The 16340-nt window shown below is 43.5% G+C and overlaps 1 protein-coding gene across 2 annotated transcripts in view; it reads left to right on the top strand.

Moving 5' to 3' along the window:
• LOC146072903 (transcription factor Jun-like) overlaps nt 1-13955 on the top strand; it is a 43131-nt gene extending 29176 nt beyond the window's left edge. Inside the window, exons 1-2 of one of the 2 annotated variants that reach the window (XM_083180091.1) lie at nt 6595-6770; nt 10255-13955. In XM_083180091.1, coding sequence (XP_083036217.1) covers nt 10533-11942 — 1410 coding nt within the window. In that variant the 5' untranslated portion in view covers nt 6595-6770; nt 10255-10532 and the 3' untranslated portion in view covers nt 11943-13955. Of the gene's footprint in view, nt 1-6594; nt 6771-10254 lie in introns of those variants that run through there. The other variant, XM_083180086.1, reaches the window with a different exon arrangement.
• The last annotated feature ends 2385 nt before the right edge of the window (nt 13956-16340 follow it).

Raw genomic sequence — 16340 nt, 5'->3', positions numbered from 1 at the left:
CGAGCGCAGCGGTACGCGTCCTACGACCTTTTCATACCCCCACTATCCACGTCGGTGTGGAGTTGAGACTAGAAAGTGTGGCGAGCGCAGCGAGCCACCGAGCCCGAAGCGTGGTGTGCGCAGCGAGCCCCGCGAGGGGACACGGACAGCTGTGAAGCCCGCGAGGGGACGCGGATACCTGTGAAGGTATCCGCGTCCGCTCACCACGCTTCGGGCTCGGTGGCTCGCTGCGCTCGCCACACTTTCTATTCTCAACTCCACGCCGACGTGGATAGTGGGGGTATGAAAAGGTCGTAGGACGCGTACCGCCGCCCCTCGCGGGCTCGCTGCGCTCGCCACGCTTCGGGTTGACGTTGATCGTGGGGTGGCGTTAACAATTGGGGTGGCCATTTCACACTTCATGGTGCCTATTTGGCCTCTGTGGCCCATTTAACATTGTTTCCTATGGAAAAATCGGGTCAATTGAGGCATTGAACAGGAAAATTGGGTCAATTGAGACATTTAACATTGTTCCCTATGGGAAATCTCGGGCATCTCGTCGGTCGCATCGCACCCGATTTTTTAGTGCATTCAATGCCCGAGATGGCCACGATGGGCGCCCTTCTAGGTAAAGAGTACCTATATATATATATATATATATATATATATATATATATACATACTGTGTGTCAAGTCCGGCACTGCCCCTCTCCGGTTACATTAATCAGCTGGCCCGGGTGCCCATCGAAGGTGAAAATTAATTCACTTGCATACATTGAAAGAAGACGATGTCACTCCAGGTCTTATAACTCAAAACCAGCGTTTACTGATGGCATCAGTAAACGCTGGTTTTGAGTTATAAGACCTGGAGTGACATCGTCTTCTTTCAATATATATATATATATATATATATATATATATATATATATATATATATATATACACACACACACACACACTGTGCAAATTCACACCAACAGTCAGTAGTAATATAAATAATTGGACATATTAACAAATATCTCCCCATTGTGGTAAGTAACTACAGTAGCGGTTACAGTATGGTCTTTGTGGAAAGATTGCGGGAGTCAGTCCATACTGTACATGCAGAAGCAGAAAGATTGTCCTGAGTTCATTCTAGTGCAAGTACCTCAATTAAGAACAAAGCATACTACTGAGATTAGAACATGCTGTGCAAAACAATTACATTTAATATGTAGAAACTACAGAGCACTTTAAAAATAACTTTATTGGAGATTATTAAATTATTTTAAATGTGTGTCTCATTTAATCACATACAATGAGCAGGAACCCAGTAACTGCTTAAAAAAGAAGAGAGCTTACAATCTAATTAAGTTATTGGAGAATACACAGATAAGTAGATATATTAATCTGAACACTGAAGTTTTTTTATTTTTCACAAATTATTGAAGAAAAGAAAATATATTTTTCCACTTTACCAAGAGACGTTACTGTGCTATGTGCCTGATTCAGAGATTTACATAAATCTGATATTTATAATTTACATAAATCTGATGTATAATTATCTGAACATGCTATGAAGCATTCAGACAAACCAGCAGGATGTTATAACTGGTGGACCCAAACTTGACGGTAGTGACCTCTTCTGGACGGGCTTCTGTCTAAGGTGGATCTTCAGAGCAACGATCCTTGTGCACTCAAGGTTGAAAATTTTGGAACACACCAGTGTGTCTTCGTGCCTATAACTGCTGCAGCTGCTGCTGTTTCCCTTAAGGCTAGGCACACCTACCAGTACTGGATGCCATCAAGACTGTGGTGATAGTTCAACCTCGAGTGCCCCGAATCAATGCCGGCTTGAAGGAGGTACTCGCTTGGAGCCTGGAGAACAACTATTGATGCAAGTGCCAGTAGAGGGCGAATGAAGCAGACCTCACTGGCTGTGATTGAGACAGCTGCCACCAGTGACCCAGCGGCTGCGGAGCGGTGACTGACAGGAGTTAGCCATAGATGCAGAGTGAGAGAGACAGCAAGAAGGAGTCCACCACATGCCAGCAGCACCCAGCCTCATGCACAGCGCCTATTGAAGAGACAGATGGCCAGCCAAGAGCACCGCAGCACAAGGAGTCATGACTGGCAGGAGACGGCAATGGATCCAGAGCTGCAGGTACCCTGATACTGTCCTCCCATGTCAGTCAACTATCCAAGAGTTGCTAGCACCGTTGGGCTCAGTTTCTTCCGTGGCCCTCAGTCCTCCTCCCTCGTCTGATTAGGAACTGCCTTTACCGGTCAGAACTGCCATACCCAGACTTTGTGTCCTGTGACCAGGGCCGGCGCTACCCACTCTGCCTCAGCCCTCACTGTCACTGCCACCTGCATGCCGCCCGCAGCGCCTGTCTGACAGCGGGCGGGCGGCAGTATAAAGAGCTGCACCACGAGTGCACACAGCCCGCAGCGCCTGTCTGACAGCGGGCGGGCGGCAGTATAAAGAGCTGCACCACGAGTGCACACAGCCTGCACGCTGCCCGCAGTGCCTGTCTGACAGCGGGCGGCAGTATGGAGAGGCTGAGCAGCTCCCTGCACCGCGCACACACACTGTCCTCCTCCTGCAACCTGCCCCCTCTTCCTCACGGACACTTGCGCTGAGGCATGTAGCGCTGTCTGTGAATGCCTGGATGACATGTCATGTCCGGATCCACCCCCTACCCATTGCTCCCTGCGCCTGTCAGCTGTTAATCAAATGACGAACAGGCACCAGGGCCGCCTCCCCTTCCTTCCCTCTTCTCAGTGTGCTGTGCCAGTGCCATTGCCAGTCCTTAACACTCCGCCACCTCTTTCTCCTCCCCTCTTCTTCCATCTCCTCCTTCTCTCCCCTCCTTTCCCCCTCAGTCACGAGTGCTGCACATACATTTTGTACTGCTTTCGGATCTCATCGCACACACATTGCATGCCGTGCGATGCGATCTAGCCCATAACGTATGCGATTCTCGCAGTGTGTATGGGCACCTTTAGTGAAAGGGCGCAAAATTTATGGTTTGCAGGAGGGCGCCAGACACCCTAGCACCGGCCCTGCCTGTGACCACAGCCTAAAGGCCAATTAGGCGCCGGCCTCTGGAGGGCGGTACATTGTAGTACCGTATGGAAGCGGCGGCCGCTGCATCCCCCAAGGAGGCAGGTGAGTGTTCCCCTGTCCCCCATTCCGCCCCCCGCCTGTCCAAACCGGATCAGAGGCAGAAGAAGCTGCACAGTGGAAGCAGCTTCTCCCGTCTCTAACCCGGTCTGGACGTGCTGCGGGGAGGAGTGTAGGGAGAAGACTGGAGAGTGCCACACCCGCGCCCCCCGTGGATCACTGCAAATGCCTGTGACCCGGTCTGGACGCGCTGCGGGGAGGAAAGGGTGATTGTAGGGAAAAGCTGGAGTGTGCCGCACCCGCGCCCCCCCCCCAGATCACTGCAAACGCCTCTGAACCAGGTCTGGACATGCTGTGGGGAGTAGGGGGGAGTGTAAGGAGAAGCTGCAGAGTGACGCACCCCCCCCCCCCCCCGCCATGGCGAAGGTAGACTGCGGGCGCATCCCCCGGGACCGGGTCAGAGAGGCGGGGGGCGGGACGGGCACCTGGGATGCAGAAAGAGGTTACACCGGCCCTGGCTATTGCATTGTTTAACCTTTCCGTGATTACTTTTCTGCACAATAAAATATCCTATCACTGTCCTCAGTACAGTGACAGTATTGTATGATTGTGTTTGAAATGTTGCTCTTCCGGGGTTCTTTGTCCTTCTGCCCTCAGAATTCAGGTGAGTGAAGCAGGCAGGTCACAGATTGACAGCATCAAGGGCCTTATTCTGGTTCACTCTTAGAGGCAAATCCATGTGCACTGCAGGGGGGGGGGATGTAACATGTGCAGATAGAATTATATTTGGGTGAGTTATTTTGTTTCTGTGCAGGGAAAATACTGACTGCTTTATTTCTACACTGCAAATAGATCTCACTTTGAAGAAAAACCCCACCCAAATCTTATTCTCTCTGCACATGTTATATCTGCCCCACCTGCAGTGCACATAGTTTTGTACATTTGAAAAGGAAATTGCCTCTAAGAGTGAACCAGAATAAGACCCCATGAGAGGATCAGGAGTACAAGTTATCGGTCACACCCATCCACGTAGTCTGACAACATCACATAATATTCCATGTTAACCTGCTATCCTATTAGAGATCTAGGGGCCTGTTTACAAATTTGTATCTATTTCCCTGAAAACACCCCCAGTTTTTGGGGGGTTATATGCAAATATTAGGTATCCCCTGAATGTATGTAGCAGAGACCGCAAGCATTATCTCTGATACCTGCTGTGATCGATCCATTCTGCCAGCAGCCACATCCCCCATAGGTTACTATAGGGAATGCGAAGCTGCCAAACTTGAACCATTCCCAGTATTGGTCTCCACAGAATTAATTGTATTGCCCCCCCCCCCTCCAAATCATTATACCATTATCCAGAGAATGACCAGGAAAGCTGGACCGGAGCTGAAGAAACAATACTGAGGCTTTGATCTGGGGAATGACCAGGATAGCTGGACTGGAGCTGAAGAACAATACTGAGAAATATCAGGAGATTATCTGGAGTAATAAGCAGGAGCTCAGGATGCCAAACCTTCTGGAAGGAAGCTTAAGCATTGTACTGGTGTCTTCCTGCTGTCATTGAATTGGCTTTAAACCTCCCGGGCTCAGGTGACTGGCCCAAAAATGAAAGCCAGCATCCTATCATCAGGGCTTCAGGAATATGGCGTCTAGTCACAGACTCTTTCCTGCAGTGAAGAGTCGCTGGGTCTGCCTGCCAGCAGAGGATACAGGAGACCCGGTGCTTGGATGGCAGGACGGGACCCTGCCAGCGTGGCGGAGAACAAAGATGCAGCCACCCACTGAGAGGACAGAAGAGAGTACCTTGCAATGCATAGTCAGTTCTGTAAACATCAGCATTGGGTACAAATCTGAATCAGGCTCTAAGGCTTTTGGAAGTAGTCCTATAGGTATATCAAAGGGACTTTGGGTGTCTGTGTGATGTCACACAGTGCTCCCCTGGGAATGTAGGAAATGACCTTGGGACCTACTTGGCCCTAGGCATGTACTTAGGTTGATTGTGGAAAATCCGCTTCTGGTTATGTAATCTATGCTTATTGAAAATAACAATATAAATAAAATGACAGATACCCCTTAAGCATATCTAATGAATTGTGGGTACTTATGTAGTATCTGGACGCCCGATTATCGCATCGCATCCGACCAAATCGCATGCGATGCGATGGACCCGATTTTCCATAGGATTCTATGGGGAAAAGGGTCCTTTTCATTTCCCCACTATCCAACTACGCATGGAGTTGGATATAAACCTGTGGCGAGCGCAGCGAGCCACCGAGCCCGAAGGGTAGTGAGCCCCACGAGGGGATGCGGAATACTTTTTAACGAATCCGCGTCCCCTCGCGGGGCGCGCTGCGCTCGCCACGCTTCGGGCTCGGTGGCTCGCTACGCTCGCCACAGGTTTATATCCAACTCCATGCGTAGTTGGATAGTGGGGAAATGAAAAGGACCCTTTTTCCCATAGAATCCTATGTTAAAATGGACTCAGTCCATTTTAACATTGAATCCTATGGAAAAATCGGGTCCATCGCATCGCGTCGCATGCGATGTAATGCGATGAACCCTATTTTTTCATCGGGCGTCCAGATACTACATAAGTACCGAATTGTGTTATAATGTGTACCTGGGTCATTACAGTATATTTAACAAGCTACATAAAACATGGATGGAGGGGTAAGGTTATAAGTAGGTAAATGGGATGTATCATAAAACGTTTACCTTCATGTACAAAGTGCCTCATATATAGCATCCGTATAACAATCACTGCATTTACAAATAATTATATACAAAATGTTCAGCATGTACAACCATGGCTCCATAAGAGACCTTTAAGTTCCCAGACTTTTAAAATGTAAATATAAAAATGGCTCCTTTCCCAATATCTCACAGGCCTCTTGTGTGAAAAGTAAGTAAATATAAAATTGCTGACGGTGCAGTTCACAGTTTAATAGAAGTAATGAGAGGGCTTGGCTGATGGTGCTCATAGAACATTGGCTTCTTTGGCACAGTTTCAGGAAATGCAACAAGTCGGCATCAGTGCAGGAGATACTTGCTATGCCTAAGCAAATCAAATAGCTTAGTCAGGCGTGTGATTAGCTGTATTTACTAAGTATGAACACTTCAAACTGCATGTCTGTATGAGGCAAATACAATATAAAGATAGAGAAAACATTACATGACCGTAAGGGTAAAAAAAAAAAAATGTTGTTACATTTTTTGCTAAAGTACAACCTTAGAGATGGCAATCGTTTACATGGGTTTTGCTTTCCTTGTAGCCTATTGCTTCTTTAAAAATGCCCATTTTTATTACAAACTTCCTGCCCTCTGGCTTCTCGTTCCCTATTACACTAACCTCTTGATACAGTAGTAACATAGCAATGCAGGGATGTTTAGGGGCCTATTTAACACATTTACCACATTTAATATAATTTCTTATTTTGACAATAAGCAGTGTTCGTAATATGGCATTTTACAAACTTCCCTTACAGGAACATGGGCTCCAATAAGAGTCCATCGTGGACAAGAGAAGGTAGACAACTTACCCAATCACTTTACTTCTAGGTATGGAACCAGGAAGACATGCACGATCCAAAGGATTCCCCTATGAAAAATCATGCAATACAGTACCCACAGACAAATATGAGGAACACTCATGTGGACAATAGTAGATGAACCACAGCAGGTATTTCTAATATCTGTTGTAGTACCCTCAGAAAAATGGGTACATTAGATGTAACATGCATCATGCCTCAGTAAAAGAGGATTGGTTGCAAATCTAGTTTAAATGGTAAACGCCTTCACCAATAAGATTACAGAAAATTATATTTCCAGTATATATTCAAGGGGCATAGCTATGGCACACCCGATGCATTTTAAATGCTCCGTCAAATGCTGGCAAAAAGGGGTTGTGAATGCAGGGGGCATAGCCTAGTGGCCCATCCCCCATTTTATCACTCCAGGGGTCCCAGAGGTGACATGGACCCCATAGCAGCCATATCTTCTCACTTTTCTGTAGTTACACCCATGAATAAATCTGTCTGTTGTTCTCTGCAGATAACTCCAATTTATACCCCTTTCACACAGAAAGTGAAATTCCCGGGTGAAGCAGTTCCACCGGGAATTTCATGAAATACACGGTTCATTTTTCTGTGTGAAAGGGTCAAACCAGATCTCAAACTCCGGGTCTCCAACCCTGCAAATGACCAGGGTTGGAGTTTAAGTTTCGGGTTGACCCTTTCACACAGGCGAAAAACCTGTGTAATAGAGCAAATTACCGCGTCTAGATGCTGGATTATTGCTGGATTTTACGTCTGCCACTGTCTGAAAGCGGTATTAGTCTAGTTTGCATTTCAAAGTTATTGCTATTTTTGACTTTAACAACTGCAAATATATATATATGTGTGAGGATGGACAATAATTAGAAAATAATTACATAGCCTCAGAACTCTCCATAGTCAATAATTACTATTCTAAATGTCACAATAAAATGTTCAGCTGCAGCAGTATCAATTATGGTCAGTACATTGTATTATAGAGCCACAGAAATGGGAATGTTAGAATGTGACAGTGTAGGCGAGAGGCGCAGGTCTTATAAGGAGCAGGTGCGCTCAGTTGGGAAATATTTTGAGACAAAGGAAGTAATGTATGTTGGTGCAGTCTTGCTAATAGTTTGTATGTTAGTAAAATATTTGGTACTTATGTAGTATCTGGGCTGCCGATTTTGTGATTGTATGCCTTACCTTAAGGCATACAATCAGATGCGATGCGATGCGATTTTGCATAGGATTCAATGTTAAGAAGGTCCTGTTCATTTCCCCACTATCCAAGTGGGCATAGAGTTGATTTTATATAGCGTGGCGAGCGCAGCGAGCCACCAAGCCCGAAGCGTGGCGAGCGAACGCATATTTCTTAAAAAGTATTCTGTGTCCCCTCGCGGGGCTCGCCACGCTTCGGGCTCGGTGGCTCGCTACGCTCGCCACAGGTTTATATACAACTCTATGCCCACTTGGATAGTGGGGAAAGGAAAAGGACCCCTTTTTCCCATTGAATTCTATGTTAAAATGGACTCAGACCATTTTAACATTGAATCCTATGGAAAAATCTTGACCATCGCATCGCATACGATTTGGTCGCATGCGATGCGATGCGATCCGATACGATTTCTAAATCGGACGCCCAGATACTACATAAGTACCAAATATTTTTATATTTGATACTTTATGTATATGTTTATGTGATACCTTACATGTATTATTGTTTGTTATGTATCAGCGTGTGGCCTATTGGATAATGTAATACTTGCCACACAGACTGCAATATCACCACAATATAAGGCAACTGTCTTGATATTGCAGTGTGTGGCCCAAAATCATCTCTGATGACAAATTATATTGGTAAATATTGTCAGAATACAGCAGATCAGTACTATCAGAATGTGCAACCGGAGTGGTTATTTTCTAACAAGTAAGCACCAGTCAGGTAAAAAAATGGCTTTACATGGCCACACTGCAGTGGATGCACCATGGTCTGGGACACCCTGGGAAATAATAGCTTTTGCCATGCATTGAAGGAATGCATGGCCTAAAAGGGGCCATGGTCCATTACAAAGGGGCATGGCCTCAATTGAACTTATAGCTTACAACATTCTGGGTGCATGACCTGGCAGTAATGAGTCATGGCCTTATGGGGAGCCCACACTTACATCACTCTGGGGGTATTGCCAAGCATTCTTGAAGATGCTTCTCAGTGACAGGAGACGGGCACTGCATGATAATGTCACAGTGCAGCACCCACTTCTGAATTACAGAGATGGAACCGGCCTTGTGGTTTCACCCCCTTGAATTAAGGTATGGGACGCTGCTGCTAACATTGAGTTATCAATTTCCAGAATGTGCATTCCCAAAATGTTCCCAAATGTTCCCCCACATCTGAAAATGGCAGTAGCCTATGGGCTACACACTGCATACCCGGCTGGTAGAGGGTTCCCCTGGAACCCTCCTTGGAAGTGGCCACTGTACATATTCTGTTAACGGGACTACCTATGCGCAGATAACCCGACAGCAGCTTTTCATTGATACATGTCACCAAGGTGATTGCATTCTGCCATACACTCACTGCAGGGGATTGACTCATCCTTAAATGGAAACCAAATCAAAGTGAATGCTTGTTGGAAAGTAAGTGTCTGTACACACACCGGTTCATGACCTTGCATTGTAATTTGGACTTAAGAATTACTGCATGTTGAAAAGTCCTTTATACAGTATAAAATAACAGCTGTGTACTGTACAAGGTATTTTATTGCTGTCAGTAATGGCATCATGCAAATAGCAGGGCACAGTTTCTAGTTAGCTACAGACAGAGTAACCATATCCAGGCTTAATGTCAAGAAAGGTGTAACATGAAGGTTTATATGTAGCATTCTAAATAAATCAGAGTTACATAATATGGCAGCCGAAGGAGAAAACGCATCTTCCTCCCAAGCAGTCCCGACAGAGCTCAGCACTCCCTCCCTGGCAGCAGGGACCAGGGAGCTGAGGATGCACAATAGGCATTACAGTCACATCGCTGTAATTTGGTCCCAGCGCTAACGACCCTTCCTGCACACACACACACACACACACATATATCCAGCAAGGGCATTGTGTTTATAGGTCACAGTTATCTGGTGAGGGACAGGATTTGCTCCTGTTTGTCCACATATATTATGATTGGCAGCCACAAGCACTGGTTTTGCCTGGTACATGGACAATTAATAATATGAACTGATCCTGGTCCACCAACCCAAGGCACCCCTGCAAGTGTCCTGAGGCACCCCAGGGTGCCTAGGCACACTGGGGCAGATTTATTAAGCTTGGAGAAGAGATAAACTGGAGATAAAGCGGAGAAAAGGTAAAAGGAGATAAAGCACCAGCCAATCAACTCCCAACTGTCTTTTTCAAACAAAGCTGATTGGCTGGTGCTTTATCTCCTTTTACCTTTTCTCCGCTTTATCTCCAGTTTATCTCTTCTCCAAGCTTAATAAATCTTCCCCACAGTTTGGGAACCACCGCCATAGCAGCTGCACTCCCTAAACCTATAGTAGTTAAGCACTTGTATCTATCTATCTATTTTGTTGACACAATATTTTTTACACTGCAGTTAATGAGATCTGTATTTTTCTTTCATAGGTCATTCCTGATAAGAAAGCTGTCATCTCTGGAGTTGCTGAATTCTATGGCAGCATGTGTGTGTGTTGTTATACAGAATAGTTCTCTTTGCTGCCCACCAGATATGCTTTGTTCACCCATCGCTGGATTGTGACTGGAAATTTGTGTTTTGGTTCCAACACCATATAAGAGTAAAGGCTTTATATTGTCAGAGAAAGAGAGGGAGACTACATTTTCACAGTATATACTGTATATAAATATAAATATATATTGCCTGTGATCGAAAAAGAAATAAGAGAATGATGATGACCAGCACTACCACTGATCATGTGAAAATGGAGCCCCCATTTTATCACGAGGAAACTCTGAATTTGCAGGATTTTACTCGAATTTCAGGATATAGTGACAGTTCTCTGGGGGATACCCCGGCAACTCACCAAGCTAGTGGTGGAGAGACTAGGATCAGGTACACCTCAGAACACAAGCTTATGAGTGCAAATATTATTATCCAAAGTAGCAACCTGAAAAAGAAAAGCATGGTTGCAGTTACAGCAGCATCTGTTCCACCAGCTGTCATGCCTGTTGGATTCTCTGAAGTAATTACCCATGGCAGTGATGTTCTGAAACTGATGCAGAATGGGACTGGTGGACTGGGCGATTCTTCAGGGAGTCGTGAAGTGGTGGTTGGGAGTAATCTTAATGCAGTACCAGCTACAGGAGAAGTTGGAACAGTTGTGGTAGTAGCAGGTAACAGTACAGCTAGCAGTAGCAACAGTGCAGCCACTTCATTGGATGTTTCTCTCCTCCCTTCAGCTTCATCTGCTGCTTTGAACCTTCTTAAGCTTTCTCCACCAGAACTGGAACACCTCCTCATCCAGGCTGCTAACCCTGGTCTGTCTGCCGCCACCAGTAACAATACCAGTCCTGGTTCTGCTGCCCCGCCCCAGCAGGGCACTCCAGTACCACATCCCTTTCTTTACCGCAACCAGCAGGCAATCACACAAGAGCAGGAAGGCTTTGCAGATGGTTTTGTAAAGGCCTTGGCTGATCTACACAAACAGAACCAGTTACTGGGAGCACCTATTTCACCATCTACTCTTGCTACAGGTTCGCCTGCATACCCAGCGCGTTCTCTGCATCCAGCTGGGGAGGTTCCAGTCTATACCAACCTCAGCAGTTTTAACCCATCTGCAGCTGTTACACAGCTTAGTCCTCCACTTCCACAACCTTCCCCATCGGGTTCCTATACTGGTAATTCTACTAGTAGCACACCTGCAATACAGCTCCATTTCTCAGCACTCAATCGTCTGCATGCAGTGAGGGGTCCTCTAGATGAGCCACAAACAGTACCTGATGTGTCACAGTCCGGTGCTCCAACTGGTGGTGGAGGAGATACAAGTACACCACCATCATTATCCCCAATTGATTTGGAGACTCAGGAGCGAATCAAAGCCGAGAGGAAGAGACTGAGGAATAGAATTGCTGCCTCTAAGTGCCGTAAAAGAAAGTTGGAGCGCATTGCACGTCTGGAGGAGAAGGTGAAGGTACTTAAGTCACAAAACTCTGACCTGGCTTCCACTGCCAGTCTATTGCGAGAGCAAGTTTCTCAGCTCAAGCATAAGGTTATGAGCCATGTCACAAGTGGTTGTCAGATAGCTGTTGCAAAAACATCACCAGCCTCCAAGACTGGGGACAGCTCTATCTGCTGAGGAGAGATACAAATGGTTTTCATCTATAATGTTATAACAAAAGCAGTGGCTTCTACAGTGTGTAGAGACTGCAACCAAGCCATGGGAACATGGGTTGCTGCATTTCATGTGGCTGCCTTGCCTTGAATTTTATTCACAATTTTTTTGCTAAAGCAACCCTGTTTGGAGAAAATGCAGGGACCAGTAAGTGAAAAGCTACGAGGTGGCAGAATTGCATATAGAAAGTGCATATGTTCCTGAGTAACAAGTATGTGGACCAATTACCCTCTGGTCTGGAACCTCAAAGATTGGTCATGTGACTTCATCAGTTCTGCAGTGTGGTAAAGAAGCTTTATTTTCCCGATAGTATTGCACTGTGTGAGAGGAAGGGAAGCATTAAATACTGTTTGCTGTAAAATAATCTCAAAGGATTATAATTATTTTTAAAGACCATACAGTGACATTGCGTTTCTAAGAATGAGATTACATAACCCATCCCTCCACCCAGTTTATTTAACTTGCTGGACTTGCTTGGATGTGTTTTTCCACAAACATCAAATTCTGTATTGTATACAACAGTGCCAAAACTTTCTGGTTCACTTCAAAGAAACCTTATTACATAGCAGTTTCTAGAAAAGGACATAATGTGTTAATTCTTGTAAGTGAATTATACACATTTATCAGGTTTTAATGTAAAATTGCTTCTATGTAATGTATAAGTGATATATTGTGAAATTTTAGTTGAATATCTTCATAATGGAAAAACCTTGAAAATTTTATATGCTACAAGACCCACACAACACACTAAATACATGATAAAATGTGACATTATAAAAGTTCTGGACTGTTCCTAATGCAGTAATAAAATATTAAAATTAGGCATGAGTAACACAACAGTAACATACAGTACAATAAATATTGTTTCCAGGAGACCTATGTCATACTCCCCCAGCCCTCCTCCCTCCCCATAATGTCCCTAAACCATTTATATAAGTACAGGTTAACAAACAAACATTAATGTAACATACTGTACAAAGAAAAAAAAACAGTGTGGACAAGATTCTGCTTTCCATGTAGACCCATTCCTGGTTAAACGGAAGTGGATATGCACTTAAGACACTGAGCTACAAAATGGCTTAGTGAGATCTCAGATAATTTTTATTTATTTATTTTTTACATTTCAACTATTTAAAAGTCATTAAATATTAGATGACCATAATATGCTTAGACTGAGACTTATTATTTTATTTATTGCACTTGGTCTTAAGCAAGATATTAAGTATTGTTATGGATTATATGTTTTCTGGAAATTGCACTAAGTTCTAAATGTATTTTTATATAGTTTATTGATGTTTTTTACATGCAACTTATTTAACATGTATTTAAATTACTAAAAGTATGGACCATGGTGCTTCTGTTATCTATGTGTCAGATATGGATATAAAACTCTTCTAGCACATGGTCCTGAAATCAGAAATCTGTTTAAGAAAAGGAAAAGGTTTTGTGCGTAATTTAAAAGTTTACTTTTATAAAGTATGCAGATACAGTCCAGTCATGAGTTTATAGTATTGTGCTATGCTTCGTTCACATTTTATAGATTAGACTTGTTTTAGTTAGCTTGTAGTTTTAAGTAGTGGGTCTTAAACTTTGGGTCAAGACCCATAACATCAGTCATCATGATACTCTATTACCAAACCTAATGCGTGATAACTAATATATCCTTTATTTTCACGATTTAATGTAATCTAGTTGCAGAAGTCTTTATTTCCTAAACATTCTATTTTTGACAAGAACAATAGATTGAAGACAATAGTAAAAAAAATGTAGACCAAGAAATTTGTTTTTCAAAAAAACTGATACAAAGATGGAAGCAGGGACCTGGCCACAAAGGCTTGAGATTTACTGATCTAAATTTAGGAGTTTATTTTTTTATATCACATCTAAAACACTCTGAAATCTTATACAGTATGTCATTTTTTGTAGAGAATATATTTATTTTCTAAATATAAATGGTGTATTTTTGCAAAAATTTGAAATATGTGTGTGTATGTATATATATATATATATATATATATATATTTATATATACACTGTGTGTGTGCATCTCTCTATCTATCTCTCATATATATATATATATATATATATATATATATATATATATTGGAAGGCACCGCGGCCATTAACAAGTTAGTCTGGAGTGCCGATTATTATTTATTCCTATATTTTTATATATATATATATATATATATATATATAGGAAGAAGTCCAGTAGACGGGCACATCCATTGCACATACGCTGTAAGGAATTAGCTGGGTGCCCACACTAAGCAATTTGAACAAAAGATTTTTGGTGGTGCGGCACTCCCCGCATATTAAACAGACAGGACTTTAAACCGGTTTCCTGTCTGTTTAATATGCGGGGAGTGCCGCACCACCAAAAATCTTTTGTATATATATATATATATATATATATATATATATAAACTCTGGTTGTTTCACATTGTATGTAATTTGCTATTCAACCATAAATACCTGTAGAATGAGGGGGGGGGGGTGCATCAATTTTACGTTTTTGTTTAAATATTTTGTTTTTGAGAATTTTTGCTTTAAACTGTGCTTATTCTCCCTTTATGATCATTGAGATTCTATTTATTTATTGAAACTTGGCATCTGTAAATCTTCTATTTTTGTAAGAAACTTTGAAAGAGGCACGACTGTAAGTGAGAAACAAGCAGAACCTATGTATGCCTCTTTCTTTATGTGTACATTCCAGCTGTATATGGCATCTTAATCATGTATTGGTGCATTGAAAACTGACACATTACCGGCTTACAATTTTATTGGACCATGTTAATGTTTTTTAGTAGGTGTCTGAAAAAGATGAATTGTTTTATTTCCTAAAAATGTGATGATATTTAATATAGTCATCAAGAGTATGGAGGTAATTTAAAAGCCTTGCAACACATTTTTGTCTCTACTTTTAGAGATTATCATGATGGAAATTTAATAATAATGAGAATTTTTTTTTTAATACACAAACAAAGGGATTTTGGACATGGGTTTTCTTTCTTGATGCATAAGTTTATTGCACAGCAGTGTTAAGATGAAAAGTTTGTGTATTTGATGTTATTTGTATTATGGAAATTAGCTGCAGTGGCTTATGATACTGTACTTTCCTTACCAAAATTCCCACACCAGCTCATAATATTTACCTATATTGTTATATATTTTGTCTTTTACGAAAACCAGTGTGTAAAATCCATATTTCAGTGTAGTAGATGTGTGCAATGTTTTTGGATCTTGTGTTGTGCTAAAAAGACAAGTGTTTGGGCTTGTAACTTCACCCCACGCTTTTCTGTAGTATCAAACTTTGCATAAGAATCTGTATTTCGGATACTTCAGTTAGATTAGTTGTTTCAGTCCTATTATGTTTTAGTAACTGTTGTGATAGTGGATTTTGGAAGGAATTTAGCCAGTTGTATGTCATTCTTTCTTACAAGCCTGAGAGAACTCATAAAAAGGTAGAGTATAATAGAAGGGCAGACTTACTTTTTATGTTCTCTATGGGGGATATTCAATCTGCAGGTCACGGCAGGCGAGCTTGCTCGCCTGCCGTGACCCAGTCCCGTTCTCGGTCAGCTCGACCGAGAACACGCAGGCGGGATTCAATGTCCCGCCTGCAGCGGGGCGAGAAGGGGGCGTGGCCGCGAGTTGCGGCCGGGAAGTGACGAGCTGCAGCCGGCAGCTCGTCACTTCACGGCTGTTCTCGGCAGAACGAGCCCGACAGCTAGAGATGTCGGGCTCGTTCTGGAAGAAAACCCTGTTCAATGCTGTCGGGGAAGACAGCATTGAATAGGGCCCGTCGAGCATCTCCCCCACGGGGGAGAAACCAAGCAATGGAACATTGTAATTTTTTTCTTAATTGTTTGCATTAAGAGATGTCATGTTAATACGTATTTTGCAGAACTTTCCTAAAACGGGAAAAGATTTGTTCTATTGTGTAACTACATTTTCTTTCTGTTGCTTTAATTGATCCATTCTTGTTTTCTTAAATTTCTTAAATACAGAATGACTGTGTTTCTAGAAATGGGAGTGCAGTAGCTACCATATTGGATGTTTTAACCCCTTAAGTGGTGTTATTTTTGGGGGGAGCGCTCCCATTGGGTGAGTTTTTTATGGGGAGCGATCCACCACTGCCTCCCTGGGTCTGGGCAGCGCCGCTGAACTGTCAATCAGCCGCTGCCCGGCCCTGCACCCCGGCTCCCCGTCCCTACACGCTGTGACCCGGCTTGTCATAAGCCGGCGCAGCAGGCTGTAATGTAACAGCCGGGGGGTGGGGTGAGCCAGGGGTGCGGCGGAATGGAGGGCGCTAATCACTGGCATTTCCGAGAATTTTCCGGGCTTGCCAGCCTGGGCATT

The sequence above is a fragment of the Crinia signifera genome, chromosome 1, assembly GCF_055691185.1.
Source record: "Crinia signifera chromosome 1, ASM5569118v1, whole genome shotgun sequence".
In the NCBI taxonomy this organism is placed as follows: Eukaryota; Metazoa; Chordata; class Amphibia; order Anura; family Myobatrachidae; genus Crinia; species Crinia signifera.
This window is presented reverse-complemented; position numbering and strand designations above follow the sequence as displayed.